Here is a 25189-nt window from a genome sequence, read left to right as displayed (position 1 = left end):
TTTTTGCTCCCATTTGGTTAATCTGATTTGTTTTCAGGAATGTTTTTTTTGTTAATAAAAAAAAAAAGCTTGTTAAAAATCTTCATACACACATAACCCCATACAGAACAAAAATATATTTTGGTTTCATTACAATACCGTCCTTAGACATCCTTTACCAGCATGGAATGTCCTCTTCCTTCAGAAATTAAAGTAATATACAAATTCCAAGACTATGGAATTTAAAACTGTTTATAGCAAAATGAAATATGGTTCTTATAAATGGTAATTTACTAGAGTGAGAATTCAGGGTGCATTCATAGTGAATTTCAAATGTAAGGTCGAAGTAGCTGAACTGAAAGTGTATCTGTTTTAGAGAGTTTGTCCAGTATTGACCTTACATTTTAAACTCATCTTGAATTCGTACTTGTGAATAACTATTATAATGTGTTATATGTTAAATGTTCCTAGTGATAGACTAGACACAAATAAGTCCTTATGGGGCTAATGTAAAAGATGTATTTTTGCTCTCCAGAGCAGGTATGAAATTATTTTTTTCCAAAAAGCTGTTATATTTTTATTAATTTGCATTTATTTTTAAAACTTCTCATGTAATTACCTTGATAGACAAAGTGAAATCCTTTCGATGTCATGGGTCCAATAGAAGTAAATTTAATTATAATCTGGTTACCAGAACTTAGCGGAAGCGTTTCCCCTACTCAACAAAATAAATAAAACAAATTTTATTAACATATCAACAAATCTGATAATCTAGTTTTATTTATATTTTGGCTATGTATGTACAATAATTCTATTCTAAGGTGAAATTTATTTCTAATTTTTATTAATTTAAATACAATAAACATTCTATTTTTAAAGGACACAAGCAAAACAAATTGATTGATAATTTAAATAACAAATACATATTGAATTTGCCTGAATTTGTTTATTCAATGCCACTATACTATATGTTAAAGTAATGGCATCATTATTAAACATAACACCCCCCCCCTCCCCCCCCCTGCCACCACCACTAGCATTTTACTTACTAATTTTTAAATTAGTGTTGAATGGGTCATCAAGAAAATATTTTCTTATTTTTTGAGTCAATGATAATGAAAAAAAAAACAAAACATTAATCTATGAAGTTATAGTTATAATATATCCTAGATAAACTATTGCATTTCTTAACCTCTAGTAAGTGATAAATAGCCTATTGGAGATTGACATCTCTGGTAAAAAAAAAGTACCTGAATGAGATCCCGAGAGAGATGACAAGAGAGGCGACTGTTGGGTAGCTCCATCATATACCTCAACTACATCATGAAGAGATGTCTGGAAAAACACAAACTGGCCAAAAACCACTAAAGAGTAATAACCAGTAGCAGAGAAAGAAAAGGGAGAGAGAAGAGAGAAAAATAATCATGCTTCAAGTTCATGATCATTTTCATACTTTAAATAGATCAGGTTAAATTTAAAACAAAAATTGATTCTAGTCTCATATAAGAAAATGTGGAATATTATCAGTCTGTCTGTCATGTATCAAATAAATAAACTATGTGAATAAATAGTGAAGCTATGTGTATATATGTGTATGATATAACTAATTTCATTTATCACCTGACAAAGCAGCAAACATTACACACATAATATTAAGACAAAAATGTTTGCCAAAATATTTTATAAACAAGTTAATTAAAACAATGATAAATGGTAATAGCAAATTTGATAGTTTTTTGTTTAACCATATGATTAACATATTCAATGGATGAATCCACATTTAAAATATATTTTCTTCACCCTTTGACATGTTGGATTCTCCTCTTTTGTAAAGCAGGTAACTTCTCTAATGTTGTGTAAATAGCTTGTAAAAAATAATGTAAATAGAGGTTTAAAAAAAAAAATATGAACCTAGATACAATTTTTTGTTTTGCATGAAGATGCATATTTCATGAGCTTGATGCATACACAGACCCTGTTTCCTTTCTCTGATATGATTATTATTTACACATTAGTCAGTTGTAAGCCCACAGATGATAATGAGCATGGTGGGAAGCGAAAGTTACAAATGAAAATATTTTTTTTATTGAACTAATGACACACTGGCCCACTTCACTGAGGCTTGTGTAAATAACTAATTCCTGACATTACCATAACTAGCATGGCATTACCATACCTACCAAGTGTCCCTATTTAGGAAGGACAGTCCCTAATTTGGGCCCAAATTCCTCTGTCCCTCTTTTGTAGGAACTCTGTATTGTTACTGTGTCTGAGTGTATAGAAGAGTTTCACAGAAATAATACTCTAAGTAATGTGTCTTTAAACGGCACTAAATGTTTTTAGAAATCAGTCTATATCAATAAGATACTTTGTTTCTTATTCTAAGTTACAGTTTAGTTACATAAATTGTTATGAGTAAGTCACTTAAAATCTCTCATAACAGCCTGCCCCTCGCCATTCCCCACTCACACCACTAAGATTATAGTGTCCTTCTTTGTCCATCGCTAAATTACCCTAATTGAGGCATATTTTTTCACAGAGCATCCCTTTCAAACAAATGTACATTATCCAAAATAAGAAAATAGTTAACTTCTAACTGTAAGTAAATCTCCCCTATAGAATGTTAAATTCACAGATCCAAAACACACATGTAATCTGTTATAATTTATTTTAAATTTATAGTTTTGAAAAAAGTTGTTAAATGTTTTGCAGACATTAATAAAGGATTGCTTAATTCTGCAATTTTTAAATACAAAGGTAGATTTTAATATGGACAACTTAAGGTTCCACGCTTTAAAAAAGGAGATAAGATGTATTTTATATGATGCTTTAACAAATATAAAGATTAACCCCTTAAGGACTGAGGCAGTTGTACAAGTTGTGATCAAAACAAAATGTAAACAAAACCTTGAATTTGCGCTTTATGTCTGTTCAGGCGTAATTCACCTGTTTAATATTATGTGCACCCATACTTATCATATATATCATTTTGTTCAGGAGAAACAGGGCTTTCCTGTCACATTAAATATGTGTATGTTAAACATAATTTAATATGAATAAAATATAAAAAAAAGTTGAGAAATTAAGAAATGTTATTTTATTGATTTGCAATGTATATATAGTAGTGACTTTGACCTAAGTTCCATACATGGTTCCCATAGTAAACTTAATCTAATGATAGATGGAGATTACTATATACAAATGATCAATTTACATCAGAAGTCATCAGTGGTTGCCTACCTCTCACATATTATATCATTGCTTACTACTAATATAAAGGATATATTAAAGGGACACTGTAGTCACTATAACCATATCATCTCTAGGAATTGATTACAGTGCCTAGTGGCACTGCCCCTCCAATTTGAGTTAAACCATGTTTGAGTAGTTTAACATTGAGTAAGGGTTCCTGCCGAGCCACAATCCTGCCCCTTCCGGAAGTGTGGCTAAGGCAGTGATTACACACTTCCGTGTAGTCATACCCAGTCATGCTGTCACTTGGAGCTCTGATAGGCTAAAAGCAGTCAGCTGACACTATCAGCCAATCACAGCTGCTAACTGATTTATTTGACAAAGCAACACAGAGGGGAGGGGCTGCTGGGGACTCTTGTTTAGTATTAAAATATAAAACTATTAAAAACTGTTTAATGTTGAATGAAATGATGGCAACGGGGCACTCCAGACACTATAACCAGATAATTTAGATCAAAGAGATACAGTGTCTACAGTGTCCCTTTAAATTAATTTCTTAACTACTTTAACTTTGACATTAAACTCTATCATAAATTTAGGAACATCTACAGATAATTTCAGACTGATGGAATTTGAAAACCAACACTGGAACATAAAAGCAATGGCAAGTAGCTCAGCATTGAGATCCTATCTTCATAAGGATGCAGAAATTATTTGACACGTGTGTTGTACTGAAGGCTGCAATATTTTGCTAGCAACAGAAGTCGTGCTCATATGGAGAACATCAGTAGATATGTAATGAAATATAGAATTCAGAATTAAGGATATCTGGCAAAGGAACCCTCACAATTTATCTGGTTATAATTAAACTTTGTACTTGGATTTATCTAAATCTGATGTGAGAAAAAGATAACATCACATTTTGGCAACCTCACAATTGTATTTTGGATTCCTCTTTATTTTTATCAAGGAACCCTGACTTGTACAGAAGGTAGTCTTGTAATTCTGTAAATCAACTCTGATGGAGTCTATCCATAAATATTTCACTTGAATACAGGTGCGATTGGGGACTGAGAGTGAAATGTACAAGTTGACTATTCATTAATTGCAGATTTCCGAACAGGAAACACACGAACCCTGGAAGCAGCCGAACAGGAAAAGCCCTATGAACAGCTTACACTCCTGGCAATCGGCATACAGTCAAATTCCCCCCAAGAATGAGACGACACTTCACTTTGAGGGTTAAGCAGGAACTCACTGTGCTGGCACACCCAGCCTGGTTTTTATTACAGTCTTGCACATACAGGACCGCCCACAGGGAGGTATAAAATAACCAATAATATAACAGTTACAACCCACAGTAAAGTCCTTCCCTCTGCCTGTGATACAATTATCTTACACAATGGGAAAATTATCACAGGCAGAGAAATACAGTTTTTACAAATATACTATAACTTTAAAACTATACATCATGTTCACATAAAAATTACATATTCACAATCAATCCATTCAGGGGAACAACATATTTAAAAATGGCACGAATCAGACCAGGGGTTCAAAAGTTAGCAAAAGTATTTTTAAAACCAACTGCCAGCATGTCTTTCCTGCCCAAACCAGTTTCACCAGAGTCCTCTATCCTGGAGACAATGGAGAGGTAATCCAATTATATTCAGGGATAAAGGCAGACTCCATTGAGCACATGTTAGCAAAAGACACAAAAAGACACAAAAATACATAACTCCTATCATACTGAACAGAGCCCCCACATTCAACCCATCCCCAGATGGCTTGGATCTGAGCGCTCCGAACTCCGAATATCCGAACAGCGCTCAGATGCCACAAACACAGTCAAATCGCCATGGGGTTTAAGTCTAGCATGGGCTAATGAGAGGGCCATAGTCAGCAGGTAGGAGGCGAGCAACCAGGCTCCTCCAGTGCACAGTTGCGAGGTTGGTTTCGCCACATAATGGTCTTGGGTAATCTTACCTCACCCACTGCTCTCAGATTGTTAGGTATACATCTGTAGACATTGCACTATTAATGGCGAAGCCTTTATGCGAAACCCAGACCAGTTTACATTATTAGTGCAAGCAACTACATGGTGCATAATAAGTGAAATTAATCTAATAAAAAAAAAAACTAATCTAATAGTGAAACATTGCCATCACCGATAGCAATTAAATAATGTCTTATTACTATGCAAACTGTTGATGTGTACATGCACATTGTTACTTAATGTCTATAACTTATTTTAATATTGTGAGTTCTGTAAGTTAACCACATTAGCACAATAGTTTACATATTATGAATTGTATTATCTAACAAAAAAGGATATAAAAAGTTTAGAACAAACAAATTTTACTTTCAATTATAGAAACGTGTACAATTAGTGATCCAATTTTTTTTTCATTTCTGAAATTAATAATGCTGAATTGACTATGTTTAAATAAAATGAAAAATCCAGAAGCTAAATTAAGTTTAAGAATTATGTTGGAGATAATTTAAATGTTTACCCTACTATATGCTAATTTAATAAATCCTACGAAGCTGTATTACTGCTGGCTTAGCAGAAATTGTAATCTCCTTCAAGTCTAGAAGGAAAAAAGTGGTTTATCATAGATCAATAACTATGAACATAATAATACTTCTCGTAATATTATGAGAAATATCGAAGATTTGATGGAAAGTTAGGGAGATGAACATAACATATAGCACTGAATTGAAGAACATGCTAGAAACCAGGTAGAGCTCCGGTTGATCTTCAAGAAATCAATACGGTGAGGTTATAAAAGGTTAGAAGTACTATAAATCATGGGTGGAAGGCGGTCATGTTTAATTATTTATTCAGAGGGATGAGTATATGAAGTATGTGTAAATGTAGTAATGTTAGATTTCAAATATTTCAGTTATATACTGCACATTAAGGTAAATGCAGTGAATATTACACATTCTATTTTATTTTAAATAATCTAATTTAGTCAGCCTAGGGAAACAATTATATGAATAAATTATGATTTTAAAACAATATGTTCTAGATGTCTGTCCATTCTACCATCCAACTTTCTGTCTGTAGATGTAACTAATTATAGCATATATTTTATATACGAATAAATATTATGTTATATCACATTATAATTGTGATTATGATTATTGTTATTGTGACATTATTGTTATTATATTATTGTTTATTATTTTGTTGAGTATAAATAATTTATACATGTATTTTTATAATGACAAAATTATGCAAACATTTATAATACATTTGTTCTAAAATAAAGAAAAAAGAATAATTAAAATTGAAAAAATATAACACCAAAATGATTTATATAGTTCTAACTGAAATTAAAATAATACAGTATAATATAAAACCCTACAAGGTTTCATTTACAACCCCATCTGAGGCTGGATGAAATATTAAAAAAGCTAATAAAAACAGTGAAATATTTTGTAAAAGAATGACTTTCTAAAAAGTACTTAACACTTTGTTCTTTGCATAATTTATTAGAAGGCATGCAACCGTAAGTATAAGTCACTACTAAGTTATTTAAAGCCCCAAAGCAATATTTAGAATTAGCTGAATTGGCAAATCCCAGATGCATTTTACTGATGCTTCAAATATTGGGCATGTAAAATTAATGTGCATAATAAGTGCCATTCTTTCAATTTGAGGTTTTACACAGGAAGAGATTACAAGTAAGCAGCATAACATTTAAGTGTAGAATGACAGTCAAATTAATGGCCTATTCTTAGTCTTACTCTACAATATATTAAAAGGAATCTGTAACAAGCACAATAACTACAGCATAATGGCACACTGGTGCTTTAAGTAAAAAAATAAAATAATTGGAAATATACTAATACAATGTCTATTAAAATGTATAAATAAAATAGGACACGGTGGGAAGAGAAAACAATATCCTTCTTAAGCTTTTTATTCTTAACAGACTGTTAGAGAGGAGTAAGTAAAGGCAAAATGTATAAAGATTGTAAGCAACACTATGCAAATATATTTATAAAGGGGAAAACATTTTTTTTTAGCTTGTTTGCAAAAAAGAAACTGTATTTACTGTACAGGATTAACAGTAGAGACCTTCAATTTAAATCACCTTAACCTGCCATAGATTTGACAGGGTAAGAAGCCTATTTCAGTTATATACTTGAAAATGTGTCAACGCTTGCAGACTCGGATTCAGCTTTATAAGCATTCTTTTGTTCCCTGAACACTTCTAGTTGAACGGAATCTTCCACATAAAAAAAATGTAAAAAAAATCACAATTTTTTTTAGCAGAACTTTTGCTAAAAATTTGCTTCAGCTGTTAACAGAATAATGATGTTTTGTATATTTATTGGCAGGTGTTGTGCTGGTTATTAGTAATATAGTTTAGTAGTATTTTTAGAAGAACTCCTCCTTTAAGTCTCTCCATGTGGAGTATTTGGAAAGACTGGCTTGTCTGGTAAGCCTTTGGCACCAGTACTCTCAAATCATTTAAAGAAGCCATGAAGTTAATATGTCATGATGTACACAAACCAAGGATGTTTAAGGAGCCACTTTAACAATGGCTTCTTGCCTGCACTGCTACAAGTGAATCGTTTTGGTGTAATTTAAAAATAAAAAAATAAAAAGCAGACCAGATTTGTGGGTTGTATGGATAGTAAGGTCTTTTTGTTACCATTAGATTACAAATACTATGACAGTCACTTGAGAAGAGAGCCATAAACTGCCTTTATTTGACATGGCAAACCATTTGTGAGGTTTTTCATTCTTACAAACAATTGCTTTCAGGAGCAATAATGCATTTAAGCTCATGCCTACGGTTTCTGGAGGGGGTGGCAGCAGGATATATATATATGATGTTAACAAGATGTTTTTGGAAAAGATTAAATAAAATATAATAGAGAAATGCATGCAATGTGGCATGTAATAAAAATAATGAAATTTATGAACTAATCACTGTAGATCATGTTTCCCATGCACGAATATGTTCTAATCACCTGACTCTGAGAATATGCTTCCAGTATAAACATTAAAACATTATTGACAAATACACTAAAAGAATTCAAGAATTCTTTAGCGAGATATGCAAGAATTGTGTAACGGGAAGACTAGATTTGCTAATTATGAACATCATTAGCCAAAAAAAGTATCCATTTTCTGTACAAATGTAATAACCCATATATTTTATATAGAGGAAAACATATTTGATAATGACATTTGTCCAAATATATATCCTGCTGGAAGATATATAGTAAATAGAATATATATATTATTGATTGGACCAGGATGGAACTGATCCTAGATAATCTTTAGCAAAATATATTGGAATATCTTGATTATATTGCTAGAATTCATCATTTAAAATGTTAAATAAGTCAGTATATACTTCTGGTTAGCTGTCTGTAAACAATGCCATAGAGTAACATCTAAGATAACAATGTTGATCTTACATGTACTTTTATACCTTCTGTTCACCTTATGTTGTGATGCGATAATGTCAGTGAAGGTATAATAGCCAAAACACACATAATAAAGGGAAAAAGCATAATAAACTCACATCAGAGGGTAACTTTTCTCTTATTCTCATTATCAAAATATGACGCTTGAACTTACAGTAAAAAAAAATATTGTGAGTGGTATAACAATCATGGGAAGTGACACTATAAAACTATTTTAATTATATAACAATACTTAGACTAAAACAGCTGTGAAATACTGGTAAATTTTTGATACTGTTATATAAACTTTTAAAAATTAACAACGAACGCTATGAGGATAATACCATTTAAAAATTGAAAAGAATAGAATGATATTGCAGTGAATTTGATTAAATTTGCATGCTGAACTCCGTTCAACGGTAGAGAATGAAAAAGTAGAACTTTGTTTTAAAAAAAAAAAAAAAAAAGTTAAAATCATATATTAATCCTAATATAAATATGTTTATTATTGAAAATTGTTTGTTTTGTTGGTTCTTTTGGCAAGTTCAAATTATTGGAATATATACTGTTTGAACATTTTAGCTCAAGGACTATAACACTTACTTTTAAAATTTTACTTTTTTCATTTTACCTTTCCTTTTTGTACAAGACTTAGAGTTTAAAGCCTTTCAAGGACAAATCACAATGAACGGTTTTCAATTTCAATAATCTCTTTAAATTCTCCTGCTTTGATTATACTATAATTCACCTTAAACCTCAAAACCTAAATACATTCTGTTATAAACTCAGAATATGATCACATCTAAAAAAGCATTTTGCAATAAAACTATTTTCTATGTATATTGACTTTGTGTTTTAAATAACTTTTATAACATTTTGTTCATTTGTAAGATTACTTTAGCATATTCAAAACAATTACAGCTACACATTACACGTATTTATTTGTGCTTCCATATTTTTAACATACCCTACAATCCATCTAGTTCCAGTAGGCAAAATTATGCCTACCCTATTTTATAAATGTAAGCTGGTACTTTGTTGTGAAAAAGTATACAAACAAATTATATAAATATTGTTCTCTGTAACCAAAACGTCTGCTACTGAGCTATGCAAGGCAGTGCAGGGCTATGCTCATTGGCAGAGAGAGATCTAGTAATGCTCTCGGCCAATGATCCAGTCTTGCACTGCAGGGTTTAGGTCAAGGGAGCTTACATAATCTCATTGTACAGGCCTCCGGGTGTAAAGGAGATGGCGACAGGTACCTGGTATACCTCAGGTAAGTTGTCAAACCAGTCTTAAATTATTTAACTGCTTACTCTGCGAGGGTGCCAGTGCATTGTTGGCACCATAGCCACTACAACAGGCTGCAGTGTGTATGGTGTAGGATGGCTCTTTAAGTTCCAAAAACTAAAGGTAGGAGAAACATTTGTTTTGTTACCTTTTCTTCTCTCAGTAGCCAATTGGTGACAGTTTCTTTTTTTTCCCAGAGAGGCAGTAGTGAGGATACAGTTGTACACAGACTACTACGGCTATGGGCTATGAGTCTGTATATGCTCTTAGACCATTCTCACAATTCTTAGAGATATTTAAGCCTTGCAATATTGTTTAGTTAATAGGAAACACAATTATTGCAATAGACAGCATTGTAGTACTAAAAGGTGTTGGCAGGCTGGATCAGCAGAATAGGTTATTGGATTACTTCTTTTTTTTACATAAAGCTCATTTTTGGGAGAGAAAAAAATCTGGGAGCCATGAAAACAGTGTTAGGTTTGGATTCTAGATGCATTTCAAAGCCCTTGTAGCCATTCTTGTTTAGCATATTTTCTAATTCACCTGTCTCACTATCATATTTAGTCTCAATATAAATACCCAAATTTGATATGCTATTTATCCAAACACAATCTTGCTGCTCAGTTTGTTCATAGTTAACCATATTAACCTGAGATGGTTTACCATGACATGTGTTTTTACTTTGTAGGCAACATTTTCCATGATGTTTAAGTAGATTTCCCAATATATGGTACATAACATTGAGCCATGTACTCTAAGGACTGGAGGAAAAGAAGGAAAAAGAAGTCATGAAGGACAGGACTGAATATTTAAGATTTCTAGAGTTTCTAAACTTATTATCATGAAATATTTTTGTAGCATAGCTAAGTGATTCTAAAACAGTAACAGTATCATGAAAAAGAAGTACTTTGAGAAATGCATCTAGTAGGAAAAATATTTAAGTAGTACCACCTATAATGATGAAGAGGACCTGTACAGTACAATATATTTCCATATGGTACTTACTAAGGGTGTACAATGATATTTTTTTATAATTTCAATCCAATCTCATCTAAAGTTCAAGTTTCATGGGGTCTAATGTAATTCAATAAACATGTTTATGTTTCAAGGAAATATTGACATTATAATGTAGATTATTTCTTAAAAGGGTCTAGAGACCATTATATTACAAGTACTTTAGCTTTAAGTCTTTAACATGAAGTGTACTGATGAATTAAATTGTTTCATGTAATTATTCCACTCATATAGTAATACAAGTTATACTAGACTTAGCTCAAAATGGAAATATTTCCACTGTAAACAAACTTTATAAAACATTCAAGTGAAATATTTTCATTTAACTTTTGAGTTTTCTTTTCTTTAAATATCATATGCATCGTCTGTCTGTGTCTATGGTTATTGAGTGCAAGGGAGCTCATAATCTCAGTGAAGTAGGTTTTTTTAAAAAACAAACAAAACAAAAATAAACAACAATGTTGTTGATTGAACCTTTTTGTGGAAGAATAATTTCTAGTGGTAGGTGGAAAATCAGACACTAGTTGATGCTTCTGAACCTGGACCATCAGTATTTGGTCAAAAAAATACACACATCTGGCACACATACTACATGTTCAAAATATAACCCCTCACTACATCTACATGTTATAAAGTATATTTGGGAATCTAGGCAGCAAATTCAAACCTGCTCAAAACATAGTATCTCTGATAAAGTTATTTTTTCAGAACTTACCCAGAAATGCACAGAACTTGCCCAGAAATGCCCAGAAAGAGGCATTTACATTTTAGTTTTCATGCAAATATTTCTGACTACCTCTAAAATGTTCTATGGTTTTTATAATGCTGCATTTCATATCACACAGAAGGATCAGGCATTTTGGAAAAATTGTAAAATTTTAAATGTTGACAATCCTTCAAACTACTTGTGATACAGAATCAGAGTTATTCATTAAAGTGAGAATTGCATTAATGCAAAGTTTATTTAAAGTGGATTTTATGTGTAAGGAAAAACTACCACAGTGGAAATATTCTCCAAGTCAGCTATGCTTTTCGTTTGGCTGTTTTGGCATTGAATTTGCAATTCATTTTAAATTGACTTTGAAATTCCGACAATTCTCACTTTAGTAAATCTAAATAACCCTGCCCTGAACATTTGCAAAGAATAAAAAAAAGAAAACAAAAAACACACACGGTGTATTGAGAAATGAATTCATTTTATTCAGATCTACAATCTAAGTTATTCTGTAAACCAGGAAATCTCGAAAGGTTTGTAACAAGTTTTAAATATTAAGGCCGAGCTGGGACAAAAAGTTGGAAAATTCAGCTATTTTGCCCTAAAATATGCAACATTATCTCTCCACAAGTCCAGTTTTACAGAATATGCCCCTTATAAATGAATCTTTCTTTTAAGTACAATGGAAATGCATTATCAAAATTTGTTGGACACCTTGCTAATCGCTGTTTTAGTTAATTGTAGCTGAGTCTTACATCTTTGAAATATCTTGATAAATCTGGGACAATGTGCAGCATGTGCCAGCTTTGTTTTGTCTCTCCTACACTGATTTATTCCGACACACCTAATGTGCTTTTTAAGGATATACTGTTGATTCAATTCATGAATGCATGAAGTAGCTTTTAGGACTATCAATGTTGCAGATAAATATTGATCTACTTCCTTGGATGTGCTACTGTGCTTGGTTTTTTTCCCTAAGGCATCTATAATTTAAGATATAGACTCCAAGAGTCTCAGGTAGTATATTTTAGCTTTTAACGTCTCTAACTTCTGAGTTAATTTAAACAATGCTGATACAGTTTTTAAAGATGCAGCCAAACATAAGATATTTTTTCCCTTGCACTCAAGCTGTGGAGCATATAATTATAATGTAATTGGTATGTTACAATATCTCTTTTGATATCACTATATAGGCATATAAATGTAGTCTAGGAGTTTAAATGTTGTTCAAGAAAAATCGAAACAAGTAGAACTTTTTAAATTAATTCTATGACACACTGAGAGGTAATCTCTCTCAGATATTTTGCAAAAAATCTTGTTTGAAATAAATTATCTTGCAGTTACATACACATAACGTTTGACCTTCAACAAAGCGTACATATAGCATTTAATGCATTAGAACTTTTGACACAAAACTATTCATGAACATTATGTGCAAAGTCGTACATAATTAGGTTGGTTAAAATCTTTCTTATTTAAACAAGGCAAAGCAACATTTTGAAAAATACAAATAATTATCCCTTATAGTGACTTAGAAGTCTTGGTTTGGATAGCATTTGTAATGTATAATTATAGATTGTTATAGTAATAAGTCTGAACATATAGGTCGATCTAAGTGCATCAAAAATATTACTGACTAACATTCAGTATAGGGTAGGCAACTGTTTGCTGTTATAGAACAGCTACAGGACTACATTTTAGCCACCATGCTTTACTGTATTAGCCATTATTACTTCCACTGGAACACTATTCAGGTGTCCACTACCCACTTTCTAAAGTAGCAATATGTTTTCAAACATCCAATCCAACATCAGTCCTAGACAAGATGGTTTGATAATTAACTCTTTTATTGTAATATATTAATTTTATCAGTATTTAAATACGATATTACTATTTTGTGCAGCAGATTATTTCAAGCACTATGCTAATCTACATAATACAGTAACAATTATTTAGCATACTGTTTCTTTAATACCATAGGCATGGTTTAAGTGGATTCATGGACTGAAGCCCCCAATGTGAGGCTTTTCAGCCCACATTTTTATAGGTGGATTTTTTAATTTGTCCAAACAGCTTTTTTAAAAAAAAAAAAAAAGAAAGAAAATGCTCTACCAGGTTGATTAGGGAAAAGTGATAGTGCTTCCCAGGAAACTGTCAGGAAGCGGAGCCGGGTTACAGAACTTTGCAATACACTATTAGTTATACAGCATAGCAAGGTCACCTTGAATACCTGTCTGTGTAGCATGTGTTTGTTTCTGGCTATACTTTCATTGCAGTTCATGAGTAGAGAGGGGATGACATAACATATAAATGCAGGGATATGCTATGTAGGGGGTCATCAAATTCTCCTTTGGGTTCAAGACAATGCCCCTGTTTCTTACTTTATGGGATTTCCATGAAATCTCACATCAAGGAGCTTTAATTATGCCAATGCTTTACTTGATAAAATAACAGCTAATGAAAAATGAAAATGTGGGATTATAAAAAATAAAATAATGTTATAAGTAGATCATCAGCATGTTCTAATTAATTAAATGGTTTCTTAGTTTTGCATGTCACTTTGTACACAGTTAAGCATCAAAATCAAAACTACATGACTAATTCAATCACTATTATTATTTCCATTTACATATTCTTACTTTGATGGAATTAATTTGCTGGAAATTTCAATTATGTTAAAAGCAGTGAAATATTGATCATATAATTATATTAGGGCCCTTTACTTCCATGTAAGTCATTTATTTAGACACATTCCTTTGTCAAGATTGACATATATTTAGTTTAAATATTTCCAAGTGTTACACATGTTTAGCATATTTTTATATAAGTAAAATGCATGCACTCACTGACAGACACACACACTGACAGAAACACACTCACTCACTGACAGACAGACAACACACACTGACAGACACACATCAACACACACACACACACACACACTGACAGACACACAGATTTACACATTCTTGCATATACTCACAAATAATTTTATTTATTGCTCCCTAGCTTTTGGGAGCTGGTGTGAGGCCTCTCTCTGGGGTCTCTCTTCCTGCTCCTCACTGCTCCTTCATGCGCACATTTCAGTGATGCCAGGCTGGAATTACATCATATTCTGGCACCCGGCATCACTACACGTAGAAAGTGTCAACGTTTCAGTCCCATCTGAAACGTTGACTGAAACGTTGATGGGACTAAAACGTTGACACTTTCTACTTGAAATTTTTGCTGCAATAAAGAAGCACTATTTTTGAACCATATCAAGTCATGTGAGTGCTTTCCTACAAGGTATTATATATTATGGCCAGGATTAGCACCAAGGCATTACAAGTGAGTGCGGGACACGAGGAGTAATTATTTTTTTAGACAAGTTGTTCATCTGTAGTAATTGTTTTTCACTGTGCATAAGTCTAGTGAATATGTCTGTCTTTGTAAACACATGAATCAGGTATTAAACTATATATGGCAACAGCAACATATATTTATATATTAAACATATGATGCATTAAGGAAAATCTGCAAAACAAAAATAGAAGAAGAAAGGTATAGGATATGATGAATGGCTAAGTTTATGATACAGTTCTTTTCATGTAAGTATTATTCCCTTGTACATTTTCACAAGTCTCTTTGCGCATCTTGTATTGGAATGCTAAGGATATGTGCAGAGCGCAATTTATAGGATTTGGAGAAAAATTAAATGTGTGAAAAAAGTGGAACCTTAGTTGCAACCATCAACAGGATAATGAGCTTGGAAGGAATTGGGGAAAACAGTGGTAATTTGACTTTAGAGAGAGAATTGCAGAAGGATTGATTTTAAAGGAGCAATGATAAGAATACCAATATTTGAATGATAAACTTTTTTGGGAAGTTATCAAATTACACAAAATCTCATCCAGCTGATAGTCAGATCAGACAGCAAAGGAGAAGGAGAAAATAATATAAAGTAAAAATACATTCATCTTTATTGTGTTATAATGAGAGCACAGAAAAAGTGAAAACAAAGCATGAAACACTTCATCCAACAGCTTGTCCTAGCAGTAGCATTGTAGAGTGTAACCAGCATTATAGGAACTCCATTTTAATATAATATGTAACTTCCTCTTAGTGACTTAGATCATTACATTGTTGCAAGATGTCGTTATAGCGTCCCTAGTAACTTGCATTCCACAAACCTATCTCTCTCTCTTAAAGTGTCACACTCTACTCTTTTCTGATACTTTGGTTTCTAACACCCAAGTTGCCCTTCGTATTGTGGTTTTATACTCCACCTATTCTCGATTGTAAGCTCTTTTGAGCAGTATCCTCATTATTATTATTATTATTTTATTATTTATATAGCACCATCAGATTCCGTGGCGCTGTACAATGGGTGGACTAACAGACATGTAATTGTAACCAGACAACTAGACGTACAGGAACAGAGAGGTGGAGGGCACTGCTCAATGAGCTTCTAGAGGGAGTGGGGTATTGTGACACAAAGGGTAAAAGTAGGGGTACGAAGTAGGTTGTTAGAAAAGTATTCACTGAGGGTTTAGTAGGTAATTTTGACAGTTGCAGGAGAGGAGTCATAGGGGGTGGAAGATAAAAACCTGCTAAAAGTTTAATTGATATGCTTTCTTGAAGTGAGTTTTCAATGATTTTTTGAAGACTGGGTGAAAGTCTTATAGAGAAGGAAGGAAGTTCCACAGAAGAGGTGCAGCCCTGGAGAAATCTTGAGGACTCATCAACCTAATGTTCCTGTAACATTTTTTAATAGTCTCATTTATTGTTAAATTTCCTCTTTTATAATATTGTAAAACACTTCAGTAAAATATGGCGCTATATAAATGACTATAAGAAGAATTAGATGGGCTATTGATAGAGTTGATAGCGTTACAGAAAGCTACTACAGAAACTAGCTAGCTGGATGGAGTGCTTTACATATTGTTTCCACTTTTTGCTTTGCTTTTATTATTATGCAATACAAATTTATTTATTTTAATTTCTACTTTATTTAATTTTTTCCTTCTCCTTTGCTGTCTGACCTGGCTATTAGATGGATGAGATTTTGTTAAATGTTGTGTGCACTAGATATTATGTACTTATATGTAGAGGAAGACTGCACCTATTGTGTAGAGATACCTACTGGGCTTCAATCCATTTTCCAGTTAGTTATCAAATTACTGACACAAGAATTGGAGAGAGTTAGAGTTATTATATTAGTAATATCTTTACATATTCTTAATGTCAAGACTTATTTTCTGTGTATGTTCTTTTCAATGCTAAATAGCAGAAAAATACAAATATCAATATAACTATACAAGATTAATTAAATTATGTTTTCTTATAAAGCTTTATCAATTACATTTTCAAATGAATAAAGGAAACTAAATATATTTATAATCACATTATTTCTGTATTTTTAAATCAAATTGAATCAAAATGAAAGTTATATTTATAGCTGCATTAATAGTGCTTTCTATTCAATAGTAAAATGAAAGACAAGTACAGAGGAAACTAAATACAACCAGCAAAAATGTAAATAGAATATATGTATATTTGTATTTCTATATGTAGAAGAAAAATAATATGTAACATTATCCATAGGTTACTAAATTATTTTCCATAGAGATATATACTGTACGTCTACTAAACATATTTAGAGTCTTACTTGTAATTGTCTTACAAAATTAACAATAACATTAAATTGGTAATCTGCCAAAAAATTAAATAACAGCAAAATAATAGGCATAGCAGATGTGAATTTGGCCCTCGCTACATTAACCATAATATGTTATTCTTCCTTGTTTTGAACAAGCGTTCAAGATTCATTAATAGCTATTAACATCAGCTTTATTTATAAAACATTCCAGCAATGCAAATCATGATTGCTTCAGCTAAACAATCAAAATGATAAAAGTAAAAAAGAAGAAATTAAACGTGTGGCAAATGGCAATATGTATGGTTATAAAACTGACAAATTCTATGTATATTTAGCGTATTTTTTTTTTAATTTGGAGTGTTAGCATTACCTAGTTAGTACTGTTGAAAAGTCAATTTATGAATATAGATAAATTACAGTAGACTTTTCACCTCATCTGATCTGTTGAAATAGATTACACAGAAAAAGAGAGGCCCAACATGCAGAAAATTGAGTGCCATTTTTTTCCCAACATTAACGTGAGACTTCTTGAACAGGTGACTTTATTTTCTACTAACACAGTCATTTCCTTGGATTCTTCTAGCTGAATATAAATTGGGATAGGTGATGTGGTCATATCAAGAGTTTTGTTTAGCAATTGACATTACTATATTGGCATATGTCCCCTTGGTGGAATAGAAGTCAATTTTGAAATGTAATATTTGTCTATCTATATGTATATTTTGCTTTATATAATGCTTTAGAATATATACAAATCTGTTTAGAACCTGCAGGAAACCATTATGACATGTGTGGCTCCCCATCATGAGGTTGGAAGTGTGACTACTGAATATGATTTGTTTTGTTGTGTTATGTTTTAATACCAATGAGATGCTTGCTTTCCTACTATATTAAAAAAAAAAATTTGCAATCATTTTTATGTTTTTTTTTCTGGAACTATCTAAAGAATCTTTCTAATGTAACATTTCCTATATCGCTGAGTGTATCATTAGATACCCTATATAGATCATGTTGAGGGATATTATTATATTAAAGCAGGTCTGTAACCTTCTGGGGTCATTTCTAACTTTGCAAAGATCCCGCATTGTGACTTTACCGCTTTGTATGAGGTAGACCGTGGTTGCAGCATAAGGTAGATATACTTTCTTGATGCTATTGCACACACAAAAATATAGTTTTAGATTTTACAAGGATTCCTAAAATCACCTCTCTCAGCTGACAAATATGCAGATTCAGTTCCACCATATGGCCATATCGTGTTAAGTCCACCAGTACCCACTGATAATTCAAAAATTAAGAAAATAATGGATTATGAATGAGGAAGAGAAGAGGAACAAACTGGCTCAAAGTAAGTCTAGAGCAGTGTTAATTTTAGCAGCAAATTTCAATTTAGTTTTAGTCATAGTCTATTGACTAAAAAGCTATTTTAGTTTTAGTTGTATTTTAGTCATCTGAATTGTTCTAGTTTTAGTCGACTGAATCTCCAGTAGATTTTAGTCGACTAAATATCCAATAGATTTTAGTTGACTAAATTTACTGGAGATATTAGTCGACATGACTATAATCTAATAGGTTTAGTAAAAGGATTTATCTGTCTCCTTTGCCCTTTCCTCAGCCGCTCTGGGTCTCTTTGTGTCTTCCCAGACCCTCTAAGAGTCTCTCTCCCAAGCCTTAGTCTGTCTTTTTTGCCCCTTCCACAGCAGCTCTGTGCAGTGTTCATTTTGGAGACAAATTTCAATTTAGTTTTAGTCATAGTCTTTTGATTTAAATGCCAATTTAGTTTTAGGTATATTTTAGTCATCTGAATTGTTTTAGTTTCAGTCTAGTTTTAGTCGACCTCATCTCATATATTTTAGTCAACTAAAATTTGACTAAAATTATTAGTCGACAAAATTAACACTGGTCTAGAGTGACAAACCTACTTAACCCCTTAAGGACACATGACATGTCTGACACGTCATTATTCCATTTTATTCCAGAAGTTTGGTCCTTAAGGGGTTAAAATTGTGAATATTAACCTCATACAGTGAGTAGTCAAAATAACAGAAACACTAAATAAACAAGGAACCACAATTTAAAGTATCTAAGCTGCAATCACAAATTCAGCTGAAAATGTAAATAGTATTACGTTTATAGACAATTAATGGCATATGTCAGGTACAACATATGTAACAACAAGCTCTTTTATATGAATTTTGAACATACACGAGGCAACTGGGTACAAAGAGACACAATAATCAATGTCAGGTTTATGGTACTATTAAGTAAAGTACAAACTTGCATCATATGCCACAACCTCATTGCAAAAAAAAATAAAACATAGAATAATTTTTAGATGTCAAATGGTACAATCTTGAGCAATGGTACAGTCTTGAGCAATGTGACCTAGACTTAACAAAGATTCTACATCACAATGCTGGAATATATGGTAGGACAATTATCAAAAACATAAACTGAGATCCATAACAGAGCATCAGGAGCAGAAAAAAATGCGGTACCTAGCCCACGGCAAAAAAATTAACATCATCTGGAGAGTAATCTTTCACGTAAATATCTTAATCTAAAATGGGTTTGCATTTAAAGAAAGCCAACATTTATCTCTACCTACAAAATCTGTTGACAACTGTTAAACACAGCATGCAGTTAAAACACACAACTCCAACACCACAGTCATTTAACATAGGCAACTGCAAATTAACACAGTTTCTTCGCTCTCTTTCTCTACAGTATCTCCTTTCATCCATGCAAATATTCTCCTGTCCAAAATTATCAGTATCTTTTCTGAGCTATACTCTTTAAATAAACTTGTTACTGTCACCTTTTGACTATCTAGACAGCTCTGACATGCACAATTCACACGACACCTTAAAACTACTCTCATACTGCAGAATCTCTACTTGGTAAATCCAACTCGTTAGAAGATTTCATTCCCTATAATAGTTTGTAGCACATTTACAGTTCTGTTATCTCCTCTTAAAACTGTGCAACTTGCCTATAGTAATCTGCCCATGCCCACCCTGCCCTGGTTGTTACTGTTAAAAATTAAACTCTATTGTTTTCCACTCAAACCCCTTTGTTTTTTTTTAACTTATTTATCACCTATTTTACAATGCCATGTAGTTTGTTTCAGGGACAAGATGAATATGAGCAGAAGGGACCCAGTCAACAAACACATCAGCATAACCCTTTCTCCCTCTTCATACTAACTTGCAGTGGTCGATGTGAAGATACATTGACTCAAACAGGGTAATCTAATTGGTCACCAGGTGCAAAAATATGATATTATTGGGCAGTGACCTTAGAGACCCCATAGTCAACCACTTAATTATTCAGAAGAAGTAAGAAAGTACAAAAAAGAGCCCTTTAGGAATCTTAACATATCATTTCAGTACCTTTATCCCCTACACTTTGCAAAGGGCTAGTGGTGATATTTCTTGGGATCCACATATTTAGTGAGTCTGTAGAAAACCCCACTGACATGATTTTATGTTAAGGATCTTTCGACAGGCTCACGGTCTTTGGGGGCTATCTATGCTTTGAGAATTTTTCTATGTCACCAAATTCAAAGAGCAAACCCCATACACTGAAAGTAGTTAGTGCAAAACAAAACCACAAACCATGGATTTTTGGTCACTCCATTACAATCATTTTTTTTTGTTTCTATAGAAATGTCAGTATAAATGTAAATAAGATAACATACAATGTATGATGTCCTAATATATAATGTATTATGTCCTTTCTCCATATATATGATCTATTTAATAAGCAGTGATTTAACACCAAACATTTTTTTTATTTTACATTTCTAACTTTTTATCCAGCTTGGCTATTTTGGTCTACACTTTTCATGTCACTTGTTTACTTTTTAAAACTTCTAGTCTGTGGGATACTCCTGCGTTTGCATTTAAAATAAATAGCTATCAAAGAAGAAGACACATTAACGCATTCAAGTTATTACTTTTACTCCAAAGACTGATTATTGTTTCACAGAAACGTCTATAAGCAGCTTACTTCTTTGTCACCTCCTAATTTGAAACCTCTAATTAAAACTGGTCCAGCTTTGTTTGTAAAATCTTTACATCTTATCTTTCTGCTAGCTAAGGATAGCATTTCTTTTCTTTCTTTCTTCATTTTTTTTTTGTTCAGATCAAATTATTAATTTGATTGTTCAACTGAAACCAATTTACACCTCTCTCTGTTAATGCAATATGATGCTGCCCAGAGCTATTTGATTTTCAGCACCATCAACTGGCAAAAACGGATCCCGCTACTTTTGTTAAGAAATAAATTAAACACAATTCGGAATGTTTCATAATAATATCAATAATAAATCTTATTAACCCCTTATGGACTGAGGCAGTTGTACAAGTTGTGATCAAAACAAAACGTAAACAAAACCTTGAATTTGCTCTGGGTCGGTTCAGGCGTAATTCACATCTTTCATATTATGTGCACCCACATTTATCATATATCATTTTGTTCAGGAGAAACAGGGCTTTCATGTCACATCAAATATTTGTATATTAAACATAATTTAATATGAATGAAATATAAAGAAATTTGAGAAATTAAGATTTTTTTTAAGTTTTGCATGGCATTTTACCGGTGAATGTCACAATACTGTTAGCTGTTATTGCAAAGAAGTACACATATTTGTATTCAGTGATCTCTCACGAGTAAAACAGTACCTCCAATGTACAGGTTTTTTGGTGTTTTGGAAAGTTACAGGGTCAAATAAAGCACATTACATTTTTCAGTTTATACACATTTGCGAGACTGGTTATGTTGCCTTTGAGAGCATTTGGTAGCCTAGTAATAAAAATTACCCTAATGATGGCATACCATTTGCAAAAGTAGACAACCCAAGGTATTACAAATGTGGTATGTCCAGTCTTTTTTGCTAATTTTGGCCAGTGCTTGTGACTAAGTGGCTACTAAAAAAAGACTGGACATACCCCATTTACAATACCTTGAGTTGTCTACTTTTGCAAATGGCATGCCATCATGGGGGTAATTCTCATTCCTGGGCTACCATACGGTCTCAAAGGCAACATAACCAATCTGGCAAATTTCAATGTGAAGAAAAGGAAAGCCTTATATTTGACTCAGTAACTTTTGAAAACACCATAAAACCTATATGGTGAAATCATCAGTGAAAGTACAGTTTTTTTGTGTGAAAATGCAAAAAAATGAATTTTTACTGATGATATCATCATTATGACATGTTTTACTGTTTTTAAACACTAATATTTGTATTCAGAGAAGTCTCCCGAGTAAAACAATACCCCCCATGTACAGGTTTTATGGTGTCCTGGAAAGTTACAGGGTTAAATATAGGGTGTGCGAGACAAATTCTCTTGACTTTCAGCCTGGGTTGTCGGGCAGGTCCCTCTGATTGTAATTAATAAAATTACTTAATTATGTAAAAATATTATATATATATATAAAAAAAAAAATATATATATATATATATATATATATATATATGATCTAAGTACTTTTTATTTAATTTAAAAACTGTTTAACTTTATTTAACTTTTTTAAACTTTTTTACAGGCATTAGAAGGACCGCCTGAGCTCAGACAGTCTCCCTGCAGGCACTGCATAAGCCGGCTTCTCAGCCATGTGACCGCGAGGACCCTGCGATCACATGGCTGAGGGAAGGGGGGCGGATCGGGCAGAGGGGGTCTGCCTGAGCTCCCAGGCAGATCCCAGGATCGCGACCGCCATCGGGGGAATGGCGGGGACCCGGTAAGTAGTAAGGACCCCCGCCGTCCTTAATGGGTTAATAATGATAATAATAATAATTACAATTACAATTGTTTCATCTTGCCATCTTGTCCCCCTACCTTGTGCACCCTCCAGCAACTAAAGAGTTAAAAACCTTCAGTCACTTACCCGATTCCAGTGCCGTTGGACATTGGCACTGGGTCGGCGCTCCACCTCCTCTGACATCATCTGATGAGGAGGCTAATGCGCATGAGTGGCAATCACATTAGGCCCTCCCCATAAGAAAGCATTGCTAATGCTGTATTTACTCGTGCACAGCCTGAGGGTGTCCAGAGTCAGTTAGGGGACCAAACGTCCATTAGTAACCAGAAAGTGCCTCTAGTGGCTATCTGATTGACAGCAACTAGATGCAGTTGCAATGATTTATATTGCAGGACTCAGTGGGACTGGGTTACAGCACCCAAACTATTCCAATGAGCTGAAGTGGTGTGGGTGACTATAGTGTCCCTTTAAGCAAATCCTTTTTATTACCTTCAAGATTTTTTTGATAGTCACTAATATTAAGTTAATATTAATATTAAGTCAACAAGACATACCTATCCAATTAAATAAGGAGGTAATAGATACTTTGTGCATACATTACTGTTTGGAAAATCCTATAAAATGAAATCATATATACCTTTTTATTTATTTTAGAAACATTTTAGGAATATAAATGTGTAAAACAAACACTATGAAATCATAAGCATGTACAACTTACCTAATCCAATATTTAGAAAGTTATTTTTGGAAAAGGGATCGACAGTAAACAATATTTATAAATATATTTATACTGAAGGCTTGAGAATACTTAACAAATGTATAATGCAGTAATGATTATATGATATCTCTTGTCCGAGTCCCTCGTAGCAGCGAGGAAACTGAACTGGCAGTGATATTCAGTCGGAGTACAGAAGCTCCGTCACAATATGTGTTTACTCATGTAAACATTAATAAAGAACACAAGCTGTTGGAACAAACTGTCCTTGAAAGAATAATAAAGCTGTGGTACCATCAAGCAACATGTGGGCTACCTCGCTCCTACGCCAAACACATATATAAAACAGTAATGACCTTTGGATATTTTTTCTCATCTTTATACAGTATACAGAATAACTGAGTCAACATCTGTATTCTTCTAAAAAGTGGAGGCGTGCAGGGGGAAAGGTTATCTGATTTCAAAGTCACGGTCCTTACTCATATTTATATGACTTGGTTATTGCATTGGTACTCAGCTATTTTATATTGAGAGAGTGTGTGTGTATGTATGTACACACACACAAATGATGAAGCATTGCAGTATATTTTTTATTGGATTTAGAGATTTTGGAACAGCAGATTCTTGGGAGTTGCATATCGTCTTACAGTCATATAAAAAGTATTCCAGGAAGATGCGGAGTGTCAAAATGCCTTTACTGAGCCATCTTCCTTTTCAGGGAGAGGAGCTGTAATAGAATATTGTTTATATCTTTATATCTATCTTTGTTCTTATCATTTTACAATTTGACCCATTATTGTACAATGTCAATTCAAATATTGATGCTTTGCCACTTGACTCTGTATAACACCTGTTTTGTAAATATGCTACTTTTAAGTGAATTTCAAAAACATAAGCAATAAAAGCACAGTCGGGCACACTGTTGGAATGTGCTCACAGGACTGAAAGTCAAGTTGCCAATAGCATTGTAAACTAGGATGTGCAATTCCCATATAAAAAAAGAGAAAGGACGGAGTTATCAAACTTCTTTGCCTTTGTTCATGCTTTCAATGTCCTTCACAGATGAACTGCAATGTAGTCCCACAAATTTGTACAGAATTAACAAGTTTGGCTCGCAGGACCCTTTGAGTTACTTTTTGACCATACAGGGGATCAAATATGGTAGGAGATTTGCAGGTCTCATTTTAGGGTAAGTTGATCGGAATATACTGCATTTAGACTCAATAAAAAGGCTGTGTATTTCAGCGGGCCCTTCCCAAACCATTTAAAAATATATATATTGGGGAAAGAGGCAAAAAAGGGAGAGAAGACATGAGAATGGGAAGTTGGAAAGTAAGTTGGACCACCAAATTGGGAGTTCCCCCAAGCCCATAAACCCCCAGAGCCACACCAAGTGTCATTGTCATCTTTGAGTGAGCTACTTTTGCATATATTGTAG

General features: G+C 33.0%; 1 protein-coding gene across 1 annotated transcript in view; it reads right to left on the bottom strand.

Moving 5' to 3' along the window:
* CSMD3 (CUB and Sushi multiple domains 3) overlaps positions 1–25189 on the bottom strand; it is a 1213223-nt gene that overhangs the window by 293772 nt on the left and 894262 nt on the right. Inside the window, exons 34-35 of the mRNA XM_063451130.1 lie at positions 1230–1343; positions 599–694 (exon numbers count right to left, since the gene is read on the bottom strand). Coding sequence (XP_063307200.1) covers positions 599–694; positions 1230–1343 — 210 coding nt within the window. The remainder of the gene's footprint in view (positions 1–598; positions 695–1229; positions 1344–25189) is intronic.

Source organism: Pelobates fuscus, chromosome 4, assembly GCF_036172605.1.
Source record: "Pelobates fuscus isolate aPelFus1 chromosome 4, aPelFus1.pri, whole genome shotgun sequence".
NCBI lineage: Eukaryota > Metazoa > Chordata > Amphibia > Anura > Pelobatidae > Pelobates > Pelobates fuscus.
The sequence above is the reverse complement of the archived record's forward strand: the minus strand, read 5'-3'. Positions and strand labels throughout refer to the sequence as shown.